Source organism: Fragaria vesca, linkage group LG4 (assembly GCF_000184155.1).
Source record: "Fragaria vesca subsp. vesca linkage group LG4, FraVesHawaii_1.0, whole genome shotgun sequence".
Classification (NCBI taxonomy): Eukaryota; Viridiplantae; Streptophyta; class Magnoliopsida; order Rosales; family Rosaceae; genus Fragaria; species Fragaria vesca.
Genome location: NC_020494.1, coordinates 8,489,253 through 8,508,268, shown reverse-complemented (window position 1 = coordinate 8,508,268; position 19,016 = coordinate 8,489,253). Strand labels below are relative to the sequence as shown.

The 19,016-nt window shown below is 38.7% G+C and overlaps 1 protein-coding gene and 1 pseudogene across 1 annotated transcript; one reads left to right on the top strand and one right to left on the bottom strand.

The window, feature by feature from the left end:
- LOC101312629 overlaps positions 1-19,016 on the top strand; it is a 232,025-nt pseudogene that overhangs the window by 191,062 nt on the left and 21,947 nt on the right.
- Positions 1,063-7,140, bottom strand: LOC101300239 (FGGY carbohydrate kinase domain-containing protein-like). Its single transcript, XM_004296692.1, has 15 exons — positions 7,000-7,140; positions 6,829-6,908; positions 6,550-6,667; positions 6,241-6,419; positions 5,851-5,933; positions 5,548-5,732; positions 4,871-4,932; positions 4,573-4,681; positions 4,363-4,482; positions 4,113-4,232; positions 3,893-4,013; positions 3,645-3,801; positions 2,966-3,038; positions 2,412-2,539; positions 1,063-1,528 (listed from the first exon to the last, which is right to left on the bottom strand). Exons 1-15 carry the CDS (start codon positions 7,079-7,081, stop codon positions 1,406-1,408), a joined length of 1,740 nt encoding a protein of 579 aa, XP_004296740.1. The 5' UTR covers positions 7,082-7,140; the 3' UTR covers positions 1,063-1,405.

Below are 19,016 nucleotides of genomic sequence, written 5' to 3'. Positions count from 1 at the left end.
TGAGCAAATACACATCCTCTAGATCAAATAAATTCAACTGAAAATATATTCACAATATTATAACATTCAGTACACAAATGGATATCAAAATCAAAAACTAAACAGATGTGAATATTACAATGAAAGGTAAGAAAACATTCAAAGAAAGAGCATAGGAAACAAATAAAGTGAGAGAAACCCCAAAAACCTAGGTTGGGATTATACCTGAAATGTGTGAATACTCAAACCCAGAAGCTGAAAACTCAGAAACCCCAACTTTACATCACCCAACGCAAACCCATCTGCCTCCACTCTCCAAACAATCGACGAAACAATCGCAAATTAGAGCTTCTTCTTCATCATCCCTTTATCCCTTATTGATCATCCCTCCAGTCACTGTTGGGTTGACGACAAAATCGAAGAACGTAAAGAGGAATAAGAGAGTTTAAGAGAAGGGAGGTGCATAGACGAGAAGAGAAGAGAGAGAGAAAGAGGAGAGGAAGAAGAGAGTTTAAGAGAAGGGAGGCGCAGAGAAGAGAAGAGAAGAGGGAGAGAAAGAGGAGAGGCGCAGAGAAGAGAGTTTAGGTATTTTAGTTTTAGGGTTTTTTTTTCAATAAAAAAATTATATGTACCAATTAGATGCTGACACGTGGCAAATTTTTTATCTCGGGCCAGAACGGGCTTTCGGGTCAGGACAGAACCCGAACCCGAACCCGAACCGAAATGAAAGCATTCGGGCCGGTCTGTGGCCCGAACCGAACATCTCTCATTTTGGACCGGCCCGATTGGTACCGATCGGGCTTTTGGGTCGGTTTTTCCTGGTTTTTGGGCCCGAACGCCCAGCTCTAGTTTCACATTCACATGCTGGATTCATGTTTATGGCACAGTAACAGAACACAACAGAGGTTTCCAAATTTTTCTTGTTCCAAACCAGTCCAATCAAGCTGACCGAGGGAAATGTACCAAAAGCGAGCAGACATTGTTGAACACAACAAAAACCAAGGAAATTTTGAAAGGGAAAAAGTATCATAAATCTGTGAACTTGGAAGTAGACACCACAGAAAAGGAAAGAGAAAAATTAACCCCAAGATCATCATGAACATGGTAATATAACTGCACTAGTATTTTGAGGAAATTGGCAAACCAGTAAACCACTTGACCAGGATGAACCTCGAACTATTAACTGTACTAATTTCAATTTTCTTTAGAGCCGTTTTCCTGTACACTAATTTGGTTTTTGAAAAAGAGTTGCAAAAGTCGAGGCTTTACATATAAGAATCTGTATTATCTTCAAGAACGTAACTTTTCAACACCAGGCGGTTTCTCTTGCAATATGGAAAGTACATTGGCACCCCATAAATAAATCTATTGAGTTGAGCGGATCCCTGTCCTACTGCCACCTGGTGACGCAAAGAGGCACAAGAACCTATGTCAAGGCTTGAGCCATCAGCGAACGATGAGATAGCTGCTGCTCATAAAGCTCACGAAAAATGCGGTACTTGGCATCATGGTACTTCTTCACCTTAGGGTCTTTGGATGGATGGATCACCTACCAAATTAAGGGAAAGTAAAAAAAGGGATACAGAATAAGTGAAAAGTGAGAAAATAAGGGAAAACATATTCCACTTCTAAAAGTGTGTCTCAATCAGAGAGGTAAGGTACGTACATCCATGAAAGTACCACCTATAGGTCACATATCTAATTGTTAATTAGCACCGGTCAAAAACTATAAATCATTTGGAAAAATCACCATTACGTTTCTAGTGCACTCGTACATTCAAGAAACCTACTTGGGACTCAAAAATAGAAAGTCAGGCTACATGCAACTCGAATTTGTCAGACTGAATATCAACTTGTCGAAAGTTCTCCCAAATGAAACTATGATCACAACCTTGTTGTTATCTACATCTCAATAACATTAGAAAAATCCAAGTAAAAAGTGCAAAGTAATCTTCATAATAGAGCAACTGGAGTCCGTAGGACAAATCTTGAACAATTTGATATGCAGCCTTGATATAGATCAATCACCATGCATATAGGGCATATATGTCAGAGTCAGAGTCAATTTGGTTTTATTTTCTTTGTTTAATTCCCCAAACCTACTTCGCAAACCCAGGCTCACTACAATCTTTAGGCGACAGCAAACTCTAACAAATAGCAATGTAGGTAGCGTGAGGGGGTTCAAATCACAGATGTGGAGCAAACAGTAGGCCTTTCCATTCCTAATAAGTCGTTCATTTGGTATAAAAAGTTTGGTAGTTTGAAAAAGGTAAAGAAGAGAAACAAATGCATTACGTGCACTCCTCAAACTGAGATGGAAGGTCTAGCTTGCAAATTAGTAAGAGGTTCCAATTGAGACTGCTTAAATACTGAGTGCCAGTAGAGTAAAAAAAACAATCGAAAGTGCTAAAACAACATTTGGAAATACATACCTGCCCCGACGCATTCAGGGCCTTCATGGCATCATGCATACTCGAATATTTCCTAGCAGCTACAGCACCAAGAATGGCAGCACCCAATAGCACAGGCTCACTTTCCCGTGGAAGAATAATAGGGCAACCTGAAGCAAGCACCCAAATGCATGTCTCAAGTTCATGTACATCTTTAAACAAAGGATTGAACTTGTGTTAGTGTACTTAAAAGAATAATACCCTGTGTTAAGTTTGCAACATCCACATACAGAGTGGATGTGCCAGCAACAAAATTATATCTTTGTATCCTCCTAAAATCAGCATATACATTCAATTCACTAACTGATCAGAAACGTACTAAGTTCGGACACCAATAGCAAACTATTGTAATTAGAGTAACATAGTCCAGCAATATGCTTAGTGTAAAAGTTGTGAAGCATACACAGAAGGTGACAAAAGACATTGTTCTGATGTTTTATACAGAGGAGATATAGCAAAATATAAACACATGTTACAAACAAAGAGCAAGAAACAGGGGCATTGATGTGTGTGTAGAGAGAGAGAGAGAGAGAGACCGATTATATCTGCATGTTCTTGTATGAATAGATGGTTCTTAGCAAGGCCTCCACAAGCTAGTATGGTGTCAATCTGCATAAAAACAAAAAAAGAAACAGATATACACCAAAGCTTACAGGGGATAGGTATCAATATAATACAACAATCAGCGTAAAAGCCTAAAAGCCTAACAGCCTCTACTACCATAACATTTTGTATAGTTCTATACTTTTTTTTCTTTAGTTAGTTATGTACGGTTCTATTCTGTTATTACGTTTGATGTCTATAGTCATATCACTAAGAATAAAGACTCATGTGTATGCAATCCATTTCTTCAAGGAAGCTATGTAATCATTTCAGGTACTCCTTTTATTAAATACTCTAATAACTTTTCAATTTCAAACAACAACCTATCAATCACAGGCAGTAAGAAATTTCGTGGAATTGAGATGATCATGTAAAAGAAGAGTACCGAAAATTTTGGAGGTCACAAATCCTATGGAATTGACCTATACTTCTTGACGAGGGGATAACACCGTAAATAGATTAATGACCACAAAATTTTCAGGTAAAGCCATGTTTTGAACTTGTCTACATCCAAAAGAGAATAACAGGACTAAGAACTACGGGGCAAAGCCATGTTTTAAACTTGTCGACATCCAAAAGAGAATAACAAGATTGAGAATTACGAATTCTTACTTTGTGACCCTGGGTATTGCAGTGTTCTACAATATGGCGAGTCCCATATGCAATACCTTGCAGTGTGGCAAGATACTGAAGTGCCAATTGCTTCTCACTTGTATCAAGTGTTAAACCACAGATAATTCCTTTTGCTTTTGGATCCGCAATTGGCGACCTAAGATGTCTCACATTAGCGGTTTCACTTTTTGCATAAATTTAGTGACACCATAACAAGTAAAAACAAGCTTCAATGAAGAAAGAAATACCTGTTCCCATGAAAATCAGGAAAGACATGAATATCTTCAGTCAAAGAAGCAAGGAATGGACGCTTCAGATCAAACATAGTTTTTTCCAATATCTTGTTCAAAAGTTCAAACACAGAAATGCCTAAAAGAGAAATCAACTTAAATTAGAAGAGTGAAAAGCATTCCGTCTGTTTAATTTAGTAAAACAATTACATTTTCTAGGTTGAGCAATGGATCTCACGTTGAGAAGCAGCACGATTGGCAAGGTGAGGGGAAGCAACATGGTTTTCAATTATGTGATCCAATAATGCACCAGTAGCACTCTGACCACCTTCTGTGAGCCATTGTTCAGGTACCATAGCTGAAATTTTAAAAAGAAAAGTGTATTAGGTGTTTGAGGCATTAAAAATGTTTTGACTACTGACAACTCTTCTTTGGGAAGTTAAAACAGTGGCCATAGAAATAGATGTATAAGTCCAGTAATCACATACCTGACCAGTACGGACCCCAGACCCCTGGAATGAATAGCTTCTTCTGTGATACAACCATATGGCAAGTAGAAGTTCCACATACTAACACCATACGATGGCATAGAGCTTCAATATCGGACTCTGATCATATACCAGGTTAACAAAAGAATATGTCACCTAAGCAACTTCATTAAAATAAAATAAAAGGCAAAACTGATAAGCGTTGGCAACCTTTAGGCTGAGAATCTGATGAAGGCACGCTTTCCAATACCCCCACACCACCGGCATGAGCATCAATTAGCGAAGTACCAACAGGAATCCCTGCTACAAGACCTAGTTCCTACAAATTCAATTAACTACAAAGTATAAAACACTAAAAGAGGAAAGCAGTTAAAATTGTCATTTTTGACACCATCCAAAGCCCACCAAACATATTTTTGCATCTAAACAAACGTATATGCTCAGTTAATGGACCTCAAGGGAGCGCCACTTGAAATCAATGTGAAATCTTCAGTACAGAATATCTTGCCTTCGCAGCAGTAGATGTGAGACCAGAACCCAAAGGATGGCCAGGGAAGGCTACACTTCGTCCTGTTTTTATCTCAAGTTATTAAAAGGAGCCAGAAGTCCCAAATGGTAACACTGATTTAAAGCATTTGGAACAATGACCAAGACATAACTGCACTCAAATTACTACCTCCACTGTTTCCAGATAAAGAGTTGGTTGAGGTTAATTTTAAGTGTATTTGTGTATTTGCAGAAGATTTAAAATAATATAAAAATACTGATAAATTTTCTAGGACGTCAATGCCAAATGGCAGAGGAATTCACAACAAGTTATTTCGATCAGCTTACAAAACACCACTTTTTTGGTCGAAATATATTCAAATTAATTGTGCTGGAGTATGTTATATAATAAATTGTTGCAAGGTAAGATATTCATAGAAATCAAGTTATAGCCAGGAGCTTCTCTCTTCTGTGTATTTTTGTATAATATATTGTAGCAATATAATCCATCAAATAGAACGTGTCTCGCATGATAAGAAATCTACAGAGAACTAGTCACAAAATGGCAAAAAGCAAGGTCTTTAACATCTTGTAAGTTGTAATTTTTGTTGTCTTTAATGAAAATTATGAGAACAATTACAGGATTCTATCATCACTACTCACTAGCAAGCCACAGAATTTCGATTTTTTAAAACATACCTATCTTAGCATGATGCCCTTCAACAAGATCACCTAACCCAATCTCCTCCCAGAAATCATCATCCCATCCACAAGCTTCCATGTCTCGAGAATCTTTCTCATTGTTTTGCTGCATATGAGCATGACCAAGATACGTCCATTTGCAAACTGTTGTACAGAGACTACGTGTATCATCTCCTGTGGCCCTAAAGATATGAATAAGATAAGATTAAACTATAAATTGAAGTTAAACATGACTTGTACAGCCAGGAAATTTTGTTCCGTTTATGAACTGATTTGCTGCAGAACTGCAGATTGACGTACCTGTATGATAACCAATCACTCAAGTCCATCCACCTGAAGACCATTGACCAAGACTCTGGCAGATTTTCTTTGACCCATAGAAGCTGCAAAAGAGGGTCTCTATTTATGAATAAACTGATAAAAAAACATAGGAAAAGAGAAAAAGCAATGTATGAATGCAAATACAAAGGACATTAAATAAAAGAAACAAGCATGTTGAAGAGGTACATCTAAAACAATTTCTTGATGCACAAATGTAGATGGTTGAAACCCCTAAAAATTAAAGGATAGAGACATCGGGTGTGAAATATGTTTAACGAAACAACTTCTTGAGGATGATATGTAGCTGCATAACATCAACAATGACAACAACAAAAAACCACACCACGGCCAGAATAGCTGTTGAAGTACCTTTGGAGGCTGCATCTCAGGGGAAAGAGCTCCGCCACAGTACTGCAGGACGGGTGAGTTGCATGAATTGATCCTTTCAGCTTGCTCTACGGCTCTATGGTCCATCCACACTATTATGTTTCTTCTTGAATCACCACTCCAGGAAACCGTTACAGGAGAGCCATCAGAATCCACTGCAACTGCGGACATAAAAACATTTCACGCAGATTAATGACCAAACATAATTTTCAGCCTTCCCATTATACTCCAAGGAGCTACGTAACCGACTTTCTTTCAACACAAAAGTAGAGTGACACATAAACTACAAACCTAGTGAACAAGTAGCCGCAAATCCCAGACCCTTCACTTCCTCCCCGGAAACTTCTGCAAGGGAGCATGCTGCTTTTACAGCAGCACTAATTGCATGCCAAATATCTGTCGAAGATTGCTGTTTTGCCAGCAAAAAAAAAAAAACAAATTACAGGCAGTTAAAATCAAGTAACCACATTCACTTTTCTGAAGCACAGTAGCAGGTTTCCAATTACCAGCACAAATATCCAGGTAAATTTTAATACAGCCTCAATTACAAGTAGAATGAAATTGACTTACCTCAACGCAATCACTGTCTTTCCAAATCTGTATAGGACTGCTAGACGAACCTAGAAGCTTCCCGTTCTCATCAAACACACCTATGATTCCAAACACAGTAAAAATTTCCATAAACATTGACCGTATCGCTTGCGAGTTTTAACATAATGAGAAACGATGATCTGAGGGTACCTGCGCGGGCGCTGCCGGTGCCGACGTCGACGCCGAGGAAGACGGAGCGGTCGGTGGCGGAGGCAGAGATGGCGGAGGTCATCTCGAGAGAGATGGAGGAGTACGAGAAATAAGAGTTTGAGCGGGAGCGTGGTTGTGATTGGTGTTGGGGAAGTAGTGGTGTTGAATCGGACCAGTTCTTTTTAACAGACATTTCGTTTACTTCTCTATCAAGGATTTTGGATTTTGATGATAATGATCATATTACTGCTTAATTCATTTCCTCATGTTTATCCCTTTCTCAGTTACCAGAGAGCCTGGTCAGTTTCATACACTATAAACACCCGATTTTGCCCCGCGTTTATAAATAAATAAATAAATAAAATTGAAAAAAGACAATGGAGCACTGAAATGGTATCTCTTGATAAGCATATAATGGAATTACTAATGTTTTGATGGCTGAAACTCCTGCCTTAAAAAGAGGGTCTTCCTCTCTTCATACTATGCTGCTTAATCATGATATCACGTGACTGACCGGACTTGATCCGAGTCTGAAGAGGCCGGAGACTCAGGGCCTGGAGCTCTAGGGGGCCCAGAAAAAAAAAATGACTGCTCTTTTCATTATTAAATACAATTAAATATGAAAGGTAATGTCAAAACTTCATTTCTTAATGCAATCTGAAACGAAAGAATGGATATAGGGTCCTAGTTAACTTTGTTATAATTATATATACATATAAAACATCACGTAATGTATTGCGAGTCAAAGAAAAAATAAAATAATATTAAAAGTCTATACATTTTAAGTTTTTAGAAAACAAAGTTTATACAATTAATTTAATTACTACTCGAAATTTATACCAAAAGAAACTGTAAATTTTGAAAAAGAAAAAAAAGAAGAGGGGAGAGCTTAAAATAGGGTTTATAATGTGAATAAAATTACTGAAATATTAATCAGAATCTAAATAATTTGGATTTGTAGTTAGATTTTGAGTTTATAGATTTAGATTTTTATTTTAAAAAAAAAAAAAAAACTGGATGCAAACTACAATTTGAGGGGCCCAATTTTGAGAGTTCGACTCAGGTCTAAAAATCTCAGGTACGGACCTGCATATGATATGAGAGGTGATTCAGAAGTGATTATAATAAACTGTAATTCTCGAAGAAAGAATAATATGTGGAGTCTTCCATCCCTAGTTCGAGATATCAAGTTTGAATCTATGATCATTCGTCATGTTCTTATAGTTCTTTTTCTCTTGATGTTTGGTTCATTTGTCTTCTTTTTGTTGTGTCCCTAACGTTTTCATTTTGTTTTGTAGTTTGTTGTTGTTGTTTTATTCCTTATCGGATAAAAAAAATAATTTAAAAAATATTATAAAAAAAAACTACCTAAAATAATAGCAGGAGTTTCCATCAAACCTACATTTTCTAGCAGACATTGATTAGCAAATAATGCAACCCTAGCTACTCTTTTTGCTTTACTATAGCGGTCACATAACGAAGTGACGAACATCATTACTAATAACATAGTTTTTCTGATGCTTTGAATATACTTGACATCACTTTATTTCATCTTGCTACTAGGAAGTTTGCGTCCATTTGATCTTGCAAGCAGAATGATGTCTTTCTTAGGCCAAACAATGCACATTCAGTATGTAGACAACCATAGTGACCATATTTTGATGGCTAAGGTAGCTTAATCCATCCTTCTAGTCTGCGCAAACAACTGCACCATCGTGGTATAATCACTACTGTGCAACCACCATCGTCGAACCCCTAGTCAAAGACACCAACCATAATGACGATTCAAGCATGCACCGCTTGAGTTCATATCAACAACCACATCCAGAGAACGTACCTGAACGATCATCGACAATCTCTCATAAAGAATGATCTCACACACACAGGTCCAATAATATTGATACTCTCCCTATTTTAGCCACCCGGTAGAGAATCGGATATGGGGTTTTACATAAAAGGTCTCGACATTAGTGTGTGTGGTACCATTCCTTATAACCTAAGGATGACTCTTTCAGGTTTCCGATGTGGGATTCCAAATGGCTCCTATCTAAGCCACATTTTTTTCAATAATCTCCACCTGACGTGATTCGAACCATCTCCAATCGTCTCACGATCCAAATTCCAATAGCTCAACCTCGATCACAACCATCCAAATCTTGTGATCCCAATCCAAACAGGAGCTCCACCAAATTGCAACTACTCGTTCGTACAAGACACCAAGTCCCAAGCGTCACCTAGGCTCTAATACCACTTGTTATGTGAAAGCGGCAGACGAGCCCCACGGGTACAATAATGCCGATACTCCCCCCACTTTAGCCACCCAGGTGGAGAAACAGGCATGGAGTTTTACACAAAAGGTCTCGGCATTAGTGTGTGTAGCACCATTCCTTATAACCTAAGGATGACTCTTTCACGTTTCCGATGTGGGATTCCAAATGGCTCCTATCTAAGCCACCTTTTTTTTTCAATAATCTCCACCTAGCGTGATTTGAGCCATCTCCAATCATCTCACGATCCAAATTCCAATGGCTCAACCTTGATCACAACCATCCAAATCTTGTGATCCCAATCCAAACGGGAGCTCCATCAAATTGCAACTCGATCATACGAGGCACCAAGCCCAAGCGTCACCTGGGCTCTGATACCACTTGTTATGCAAAAGAGGTAGACATGCCCCACAGGTCCCATGCAAATGGGTCTAATAATGCTGATACTCTCCCCATTTTAGCCACGCGGTGGAGAAACGAGTATGAGGTTTTACATAAAAGGCTTCCGCATTAGTGTGTCTCTGAATTTCACCTTGAAACCCGAAGTAAATCCTGTGGGGACCACCTCCAAGGAAAATTTACTGAAAATTCTACATAACCTCCTTTGAAAATGGACAACCCTTTATAGAAATACCTACATACACTTCAAATGAATCCATCTATAACCCTCTACTCCTGAAACCTTCGTGCTCCCCAAATCACAACATCTCCCAATTTAAATTCGCCAACTTAAATAAGAAAATCTCACAATCACAGGTTCAGAGCAACTCTATTAGAGAAAGGAATTATAAATATATATATATATGTATGAGCGGAAGCTATCCTATTGACTATGTTTCATCTCTATGTACGCCCGACCTCAACTATGCAATCCTGCAAACTGGACATTTTTAAAACGAAAGGCCCAGGGGAAAACACTTGAAAATGTTAGAGTGAGTGGATAAAAGTAAATTTAAAAGAAACGAGCAATAACTATCTTTATGTTTTCCCAAATTAAATTTTCAAAGAAAAGTGAATGCATGCCTCAAGCGATAAAACTTTCAACTCATAAAATATCGAGCCTCTCTAGCTCTAAAATATATATGTATGTATTTACACACGTCTATACTCCCTATATAAATTTTATGGATTTAAAATAATTTATATAGGGCTACTATGCTCGCGTCTAACGCTCACGTTGTCAAGACCCACCCCGAATTTCACCCTGAAATCTGAGGTAAATCTTGCGGGGTCCACCTCAAAAGAAAATTTACCGAAAAGTCGGCATATCTAATGATGAATGAAAAACAATAAAAATGAATAAGCGGAAGCAACCTCTTACTATACCTCGACTCCATGTACGCTTGACCTCATTTAAACTTATTCTGCATACTGGGCATTAATTTAAAACCAAAGGGCCCAGGGGAAAGTAATTTAAAAACGTTAGAGTAAGTGGACAAAAATAATTTAAACAATTTAACAATACGCAATTTAAATACTTTCCCATATTTCAACTTTAAAAACTTTTAACTGCATGTAATTTTTATAAATCAGATAACTTAAATTCCAGAAACCCAAAAGAATGGACAAACTAGTCCCGCTGGTTAATCAAATAAAGAAATCTCGTAAGAAGAGATAAATTAGCCCCGCTGGTTAATCAAATACATTACTGAGAAGAATAAAAATAAGGGGAAGAGTTATCACCATATAAAAAATGAGCCTCCCAAGCTCAGGTCGATGCCTCCAAGGCTATAATAGCATCCCACGCTAAGCGTTCTACTCACCTATAATGAGTAGCCGCTAATAATGACTAGCTAACAAATAAATATAAATACCGATCGATTGCCTCCCAGGCTATAATAACGTCCCACGCTAAGCGCTCTACTCACCTATAGTGAGTAGCCGCTAATAATGGTTAGCTAGCAATAATCAATATAAACGACCCTATATTATGGTGACTACAAACATACAAAAATCCTTTAAATCCACTAAACTTCCCCAAGATCATACGAATGGTACGGTTCCCAACCGTACTTGAAATCAATCATAAGAAATTATAATAAACTCAATGACGTGTCTCACACGTCAAAATATTCTCAAAACCATATTATAAGCGAGATTTAATTAACAAGTAAAAATCATAATTAATATCTTAATCTAAAATACTCGCTAAAACATTATCAAGGTCAAGATCGATATTCCACCAATAATTTCGAAAATTATGAATAGCAAACTACCGAAAATCCCATTTTCGGAAATCTTTTATAAATCTCAAAGTCCACCAATAAAACCATTTTAATGAAATCCGGAATTTATAAAAATATCCAAACTCAAATATCAAATTAATAATCCGAGCTCAAATCCATAAATCTTGACCAACAATTAATCCATGCTTCAAACTCAAATAAATTCAAGACAATATCATAAACCGAAATTATAATATAAGCTCGGCAAATAGAACATTAATTTCCAAAATAAATCATGTATCCATATTCCTTTAAAAACAAAGTGTCCACTCACAAATCTAGGCATAAGCCCGACGATATCCGAATCGCCACTCAAGCGAGGTTCCCTTCGTATCCTGGCACAATAACCATGCTTAGAACCAAACTTCAATTCCAGAAAATATATATACTTAAATATAAACACCAAAACTCTTCTGCTTAAGGTTCGCTCACGTCACGCCATAATGCGGTGATATACTACGCCATAAAGGTGGACGGACGGGTGTATAAATATGTGCCTATACCCCCTATATGAATTAAACACTCATATAGGGCTACTATGCTCGTGTCTAACGCTCACGTCACACCATAATACGGTTATATACTACGCCATTAAGGTGCACAGACACATATGGTTAGCTAGCATTTATATACATACTCTTCTCATAAATATATATTTATATTCACCGAAAAATCCTATTTTTAGTACCTCTCCAAAAGAAATAAAATCGTCAAATTAAAATAACGTCAAATGCTCCAACAAAAGAAATTGCTCAACAATAAACCATTACATGCATATTATTTAAAACAAAAGTTCACTCACAACTTTAGGCATAAGCCCGACGAAATCCAAATCGCCACTCAAGTGAGGTCTTGTCACATCCCGACTCTTAAATTTTTACCCTATTTAGTAGCTTGGTATTAATAAGAGTTTTACCGTCTTCGTCATTAAGCTTTTAGTTTCAAAGGTCCCTAGAGATGTTTTGAGGGACGATTATTTTGGAGAATTGTTCGTTGGAGAAATACTTGATGATAGTAAAAAGGTAATTTTTATTAGGATATTATTTTTGGGTTGTTTTTGGAGTGTTTTATTGTGGAGTGGTTTTTAAAGAGTGGACCGGGTCAATTTTAAGTCAAAAAGTCCAACTCCTTCTTCTCTCTCTCTTCTCCCCAAGCCCTCTCTCGCTGCTGGAATTTCCCGAGCTCGGTCCGCCACCGTCCGGCCATCTCCGACCGCTGCATCAGTCCTGATTGGTTGGCCCTTGTCCCCTCATCCTTCCTGGACTGGTGGTAGCCTCCCTAGCGCCGCTATGAGAGAGAAAACTCACCCAAAAGCTCTGACGGTCTCGTGGTTTTCCTTCGCCGGAACTTCCTCCTCCGGCCACCAATCCGGGCAAGCCTTATATGGTTTTGAAGGTCTTCAACCCAGTAGCCTTGCCCTAAAAGGACTCAATCCAGTTTGCTTCAGGTGAGGAGAATCGGTGAGTGGAAGTTCTAGGGTTTCTTGAAATGTTTTTGTTCGACTGATCTAGTTAAGCTTGGAATTGGTGTTTGTGCTAGTTAGGAAAGTTGTAGAGTGGGTTGAGAGGAAGATACTGCTAAAATTTGGTAGACATTGGAGGTCGCCGGAGTCGGCCGCCAGCGGAGCAGATGGCGAGCTGTTAGGGGGATTTTCATGGTTTTATATGTGTTATATTAAGAAGAGTCTAATGATGTGAAGTTTGGAATTGTTGGAGGGGTTTTGGATAGGTTTGGAGATTTTTCTAAGATTAGTGAACTTGGCGGTTAATTGGGTAGAATCCGGCAGTTAGATTAATATTATTAAGACTGTAGAAGGTTATAATAAGGCTACCGGTATTTATAGTGAAGTTTGGACCGTATCGATTTAAGAATGGCGAGTTGGACAAGGATGAGCGTGTTTAAGACTCACATTTAATTTTGCCTATTCTTATATAAGTGTTGAATTTTAGTTGGAGATTTAATTATATATTTGAAACAGGACATGAGTAGGCTCGAGCAGAAGAGACCTCGGATCGACGTCAGGCTTAGGCCTAAAGTTGTAAGTGGACTTTTGTTTTACACCACAGAAAATATCGACTTAGCCGACGGAATTTTATTAATTCGGTCAGCTAAGTGACTCTTCGCCGATGGAAGCAGAACCATCTTATAGGACACCACATCCGTCGCCTAAGAAATCTTAGGCGACGGAAAATAACTGTCGACGTCTTCCGTCGACTAAGCTATTCATACTCGATGAAACACTATTCGTCGTCCAGGTTCCGTCGGCTTAGTAAACCCTAGGCGACGAATATCTTCCGTCGGTATGATTTCATCGGCTTAGATCCTCTTAGGCTGTAATATCCCAGAATTTCGGTTTTCTATTTTTAAAAGGAAAATTATTTTTCGAGCTATTATTTCAATTTCAATAATTCTTTCAATTCTTTGTGGCTTTCGAAAATTATTCAAATTTTTGGTTTGTCAAATTTTGTCTTTTGAGCCCATAGGATTAAACTAGACGTCGTTACGAGTTCGTGGGATTTTTTTTCGGAGCATCGTTTGGACATCGGATATATTTTTAATAATTTTTGGGTGTTGGTATTATCCAAGAATTTTATTAAAAATAGAATTTTATGGTGGCTTGATCTGGACTGTTGGAGTTTAAACCTCAAAATCTTGATCATTCATTAGAGATTATATTTGGGAATGGATAAGGTGGTAGAATAGAAGACAGAGCCCAGACCGACTTCAGTCTCAAGCTGCTCTGCAGCGGCTGAGCTTAGAGGAGGACTCCGCCGTCCGGCCGTCTCTCGGCCTCTAACCGGTGGCTACGGCTTCATCTCATCATCCCCAACCTCCCTATGATTCCAGTTTGAAGAGTGGAACTCTGATGACAGATAAAAGGAAGAGAGAAGGCGATTTTGGTTCTGATCGGGTTTCCGATCCCAACCACGGCGGCAAGCATGAATGGTACTGGTAGCTTCGTCTCGGTCTCAAGGTTCTCCCTGTGGGCTCAGATTCTTCATATGAAGTCCGGTAAGAAATAATCGAAGAGGGGAAGGATTTCTAGGTTTTCCGGCCAAGTTCTGTGTTCCGGTCACTGGCGAAGACAAGTGAGGTATGAAACTTGATCTTCTCTTCAAGCTCTACCTCTCTGTGTAATTAAAATTGAGTTTGGATTGAGTTTAGAAGAATTTGGATTGGGGCAGTGTTGTGGTGGCTGTTGTTCATAACGGCAGTGGTGGAGGAGTTGTCCAATTGATTGTTATCTTGTGAAGTTTATAATGATGCTCTCTAAATAGGTTGGCTTTGTTAAGCTTGATTTCATATTGTCGAGAGTTGGATAATCATAATGAAGAACTGGTTTGCTCGAGAGTTAGGAAGAATAGTTGCTGTTGTTTTGGCTATTATTGAGGTGCCTTACGAAATGAATGGAATTAGGAGCTTTGTTTTTCAAGATAGAGGAGCTAAGTCATGTGGAAGTGAAATTATAGGACAAATTGAGAAGGCTGTTGTGTTTGTGATGGTTACTGTGCACGGAGTCCACAATGGTGGTGATCGTGATCATAATTGAAGATATGGAGAATTGGATTTATTTTATTGTCAAGGGAAGTTGGTAATTATAGGTTGTGGTCAAGAACTTTTCTATGGTGAGCAGTGATGGTCTTGAAGTTTATTTGGCAATCCGGCTTGAGGTAATTTGGTTGAGAGTAACATTGGGTGTCCTTAGTAGTTTTCAAGGACTTGATCGCATTGATTTGAAGTGATCCGCTGACTTTCTCGAAAAGAGGATTTAATACGAGGATCGAATATGAGTAGCTGGATTTCAAGAGCAAAAGGATAAGGATTTCAGAATGCGTGTCGCAGATTTACTAATTTTAATTAGCATCGGAGTCAAAGCTCAAATTCCAGGTAGGGTCGCTATCGGGGAACCTTTCTTTAATTTGATAATTAGAGTTATAATTGAAATCGTTGTTTTGTGTGCCATTGAGCGATTAACTCTTGGTTGTTATTATTTTGTTAAAAGTATGTGTAATATGTGATTTATATGATCGATGTTTTCGCTTATCAGAAAAACATGTTTTGAATGTTATGATATGAGTATTGATATTCGATTGCATACATAATGCATTGTGAGGAATTGTGAGGATAGTGAGAATGGTGATTGTGGAGATGAGAATGAGATTGAGAGAAAAGAAAGATACATTTTGTGTAGTTGAGTTTCCTCATGGGTTGTTCAAGATCCAGGCTAGCCCACACGTGCACAAATGCAGGGAAAGTATGCCCCTTCGATGGCGGACATTGATAAAACGATCTTATCGAATTTCGGGTTTGGAGACCATGAGTATAACAAGATGACTAACAAAAGAGGTACATGCGGTGAGATATTACTGATTGTTAGATCATATATTCGAGACATCTGAGTCACCCCCAGTTGGTAAAATACATGGCATGGGACGTGTAGGCTCACATGTCTTTGATGTATTGTCACATCCCGACCCTTAAATTTTTACCTTATTTACTAGTTTGGTTATAATAAGAATTTTACCGTCTCCATCATTGAGGTTATAGTTTAATTGGTCCCTAGAGAGGTTTGGGGGGACGGGTATTTTCGGAGGATTATTCGTAGGAGGAAAATATGACGATGGTAAAAATGGTAAATTTGAACTAGTAAAAGGTAATTTTTATTAGGGTATTTATTTTTCAGGGTGTTTTATTTTGGAGTTGGTGTGAGTATATAGGTGTTGGACCGGTTTGGAGAGGCCCAAACCCATCTCCCTCTCTTTCTTTTCACTTTCTCTCTCCCGGTTTTCCTCCCGAGCCATCACCCTGCCGGAACTTCAACCCGACCGTTCGCCGTCGTCCGGCCACCAACCGCCGCCGCACCGGTCCCGTTCGGTCGGCCTCCAACCCAGCTTCCATTCTAGGCTGGTGAGAGCCGCCCTAGCTCCACCGTGAAGGAGTTCTCACCCCCGAGAGGTCCGGCTGTCGTGGTGGTTTTCTCGCAGCAACCCCTCCAAATGTCTCACCCTCTCTTGAGCTAGGTAAGGAGAAATGTGGAGTTGAATTTTCTAGGGCTTTTAGGATGTTTTTGCTCGATTAACCTAGTTAGGCTTGGAATTGATGTTTGTGCTAGTTAGGAAAGTTGTAAAGGGGGTTGAGAGGAAGATACTGTCAAAATTTCATAGGCATTGGAGGTTGCCGAAGTCGGCCTCCGGCTGCCGCTGTGTGGGAGATTTTTATGATTTTAAATGTGGAAAATTAAGGAGAGTTTATTGATGTGAATTATGGAATTTTTTGATGAGTTTTGGATAGGTTTGAGATTTTCCGAAGTTCGGTATTTTTGGCGGTTAATTAATGTAGAATCCGGCTGTAGGATTTAAAGTCCTTAAATCTGTGGGAGGTTGTGTTAAAACTGCCGATTATGGTATTAAAGTTTGGATCGTTTCGATTTAGGAATATAGAGGTTAGGCGAGAATGAGCGTGGTTACGGCTCATATTTATTTTGCCTATTTTTGAGTAAGTATTGGAATTTCGGTTGGGAAATTAATATTATATTTGGAACAGGACGTGAGGAGGCTCGAGCAGACGAGGCCCCAGATCGACATCAAGCTTAGGCCTAATTTGTGAGTGGATTTTTATTTTAAATAATGTGCATGCTATGGTTTTGGTTGAACATTTAAAATTGTTGGAGTTTTGACGTCATTTAATTTTGACGCTTTTATTTCTCTTGGAGAGTTACCGAAAAATCCCATTTTTCGGTGAGTATAAATATGTTTATTGAGGAGAGTATGTATATAAATGCTAGCTACCGATATGTGTCTGTCCACCTTAATAGCGTAGCATATAGCCGTATTATGGTGTGACGTGAGCATTGGACGTGAGCGTAGTAGCCCTACATGAGTGTTTAATTCATATAGGAGGTATGGACACATATTTATACACCCGTCTGTCCACCTTAATGGCATAGTGTAGCACCGCATTAAGGCGTGACGTGAGCGTTGGACGCGAGCGTAGTAGCCCTATATAGACCCATGAATTTATATAGGGAGTATGGACGTGTGTAAATACATACATATAATATAGAGCCTGAGAGGCTCGATAATTTATGAGATAAAAGCTTTATCGCTTGCGGCATGCATTCGATTTTTCCTTGAAAATTGATTTGGGGAAACATAAATATTTTATTTATTAATTTATTTTTGTCCACTCACTCTAACGTTATTAAATATTTTCCCCTGGGCCTTTCGTTTTAAATTGCCCAGTCTGCAGAGTTCGGGTTGGATCTAGTAGGAGGCGAGGCATAGTCACCCGCATTTCCGCCACTTTTCACCATTAAGTCACCTGTTTAACTTACCCGTGTTTTCTTGCTTCCGCTAGTGTCTAGTAGCTCTGAATACTTTGGGATTAATGTAAATTATTTCGGTGGTGTGCTCGGTCTGTTGATTCTTGTTTAGAGTATCTGAAGGATAAGGTTAATGTTTAAGATGGATATTTATGTGATGTTTGGATGTTGATGTATTGTTGATTATGTGGTGGTTGTGTTTGCGGGGAGAGGATGACTCCAGCAGTTAAGGTTGGATGTGTGTTAGTAGGAGTGTAAATTTGAAATTTTTCAGGTAAGGATTGTCCATTTTCAAGGAAGGTTTTTCCAATTTTTCGGTAAATCTTTCCTTGGGAGTGGTCCCCGCAGGACTTACTCCAGGTTTTAGGGTAAAATTTGAGGTGGGTCCTTACAGGTATGGACTGATTGCCAGTAATTGAGGAAGACATTCATTAGCATACATGCATCGAATTGTCGTTTTATTTGTAAAGTATTGGTTGGCATTGTTTGACAACTGATAGGTGCATTTTATGCAACGTTCTTAATGTATTTCCGACCCTATTTAGTTATGTAATTCCTTTAACAATATTGATTTTAACTTAGTTTGTGTTTTTAGGTCACAAATAAAGCCGAGGAGCACAAAAGAGGCAAAAAAGGAGAAATCTTGAAGGAAAAGGAATCCATATGGCGCAAGGAAAGAAATCAGAAAATCTGCCAGGAATAGTCAGTCAACTTCGACAGAGAATTGTGATCAGCTCACAACGATCCAGGAGATGAACTTTATATCAGCAGAAAGCTAGAAGAGTCTAGTTTTCAGAACTTTTCGCAGATCGTCAATAGCTATTTTGGTGACCAAGTTATGACCGTTTGAGTGATCAAAGGTCAGTCTGCCCGAATTTCTGATTTGGACCGGAACTTCAATTTCAAGGCCCAGACCACAACGGCGAGCCCATGGACGAAAATTAAAGGTTCTCTAACCCTAATAGCAGCTGTTCATATATTCTCTATATGTATGAGGAGTTGGAGACGTGAAAGGGTCGCTCTTGGCCGCAGAAAAACAACGTCTTTCATCTCCTTCAGAAATTCTTCTCCAAACACAAACCATAGTTTTAGGATTTCTCTTGCCGTGCCTTCTCCTCTGTAATTCTCGGCGTAGTTCCTTGTTTCAATACTCAAAGTGTAATCTTAAACTCAGACCTCATGTTTTCTTTATTATCTATTCAA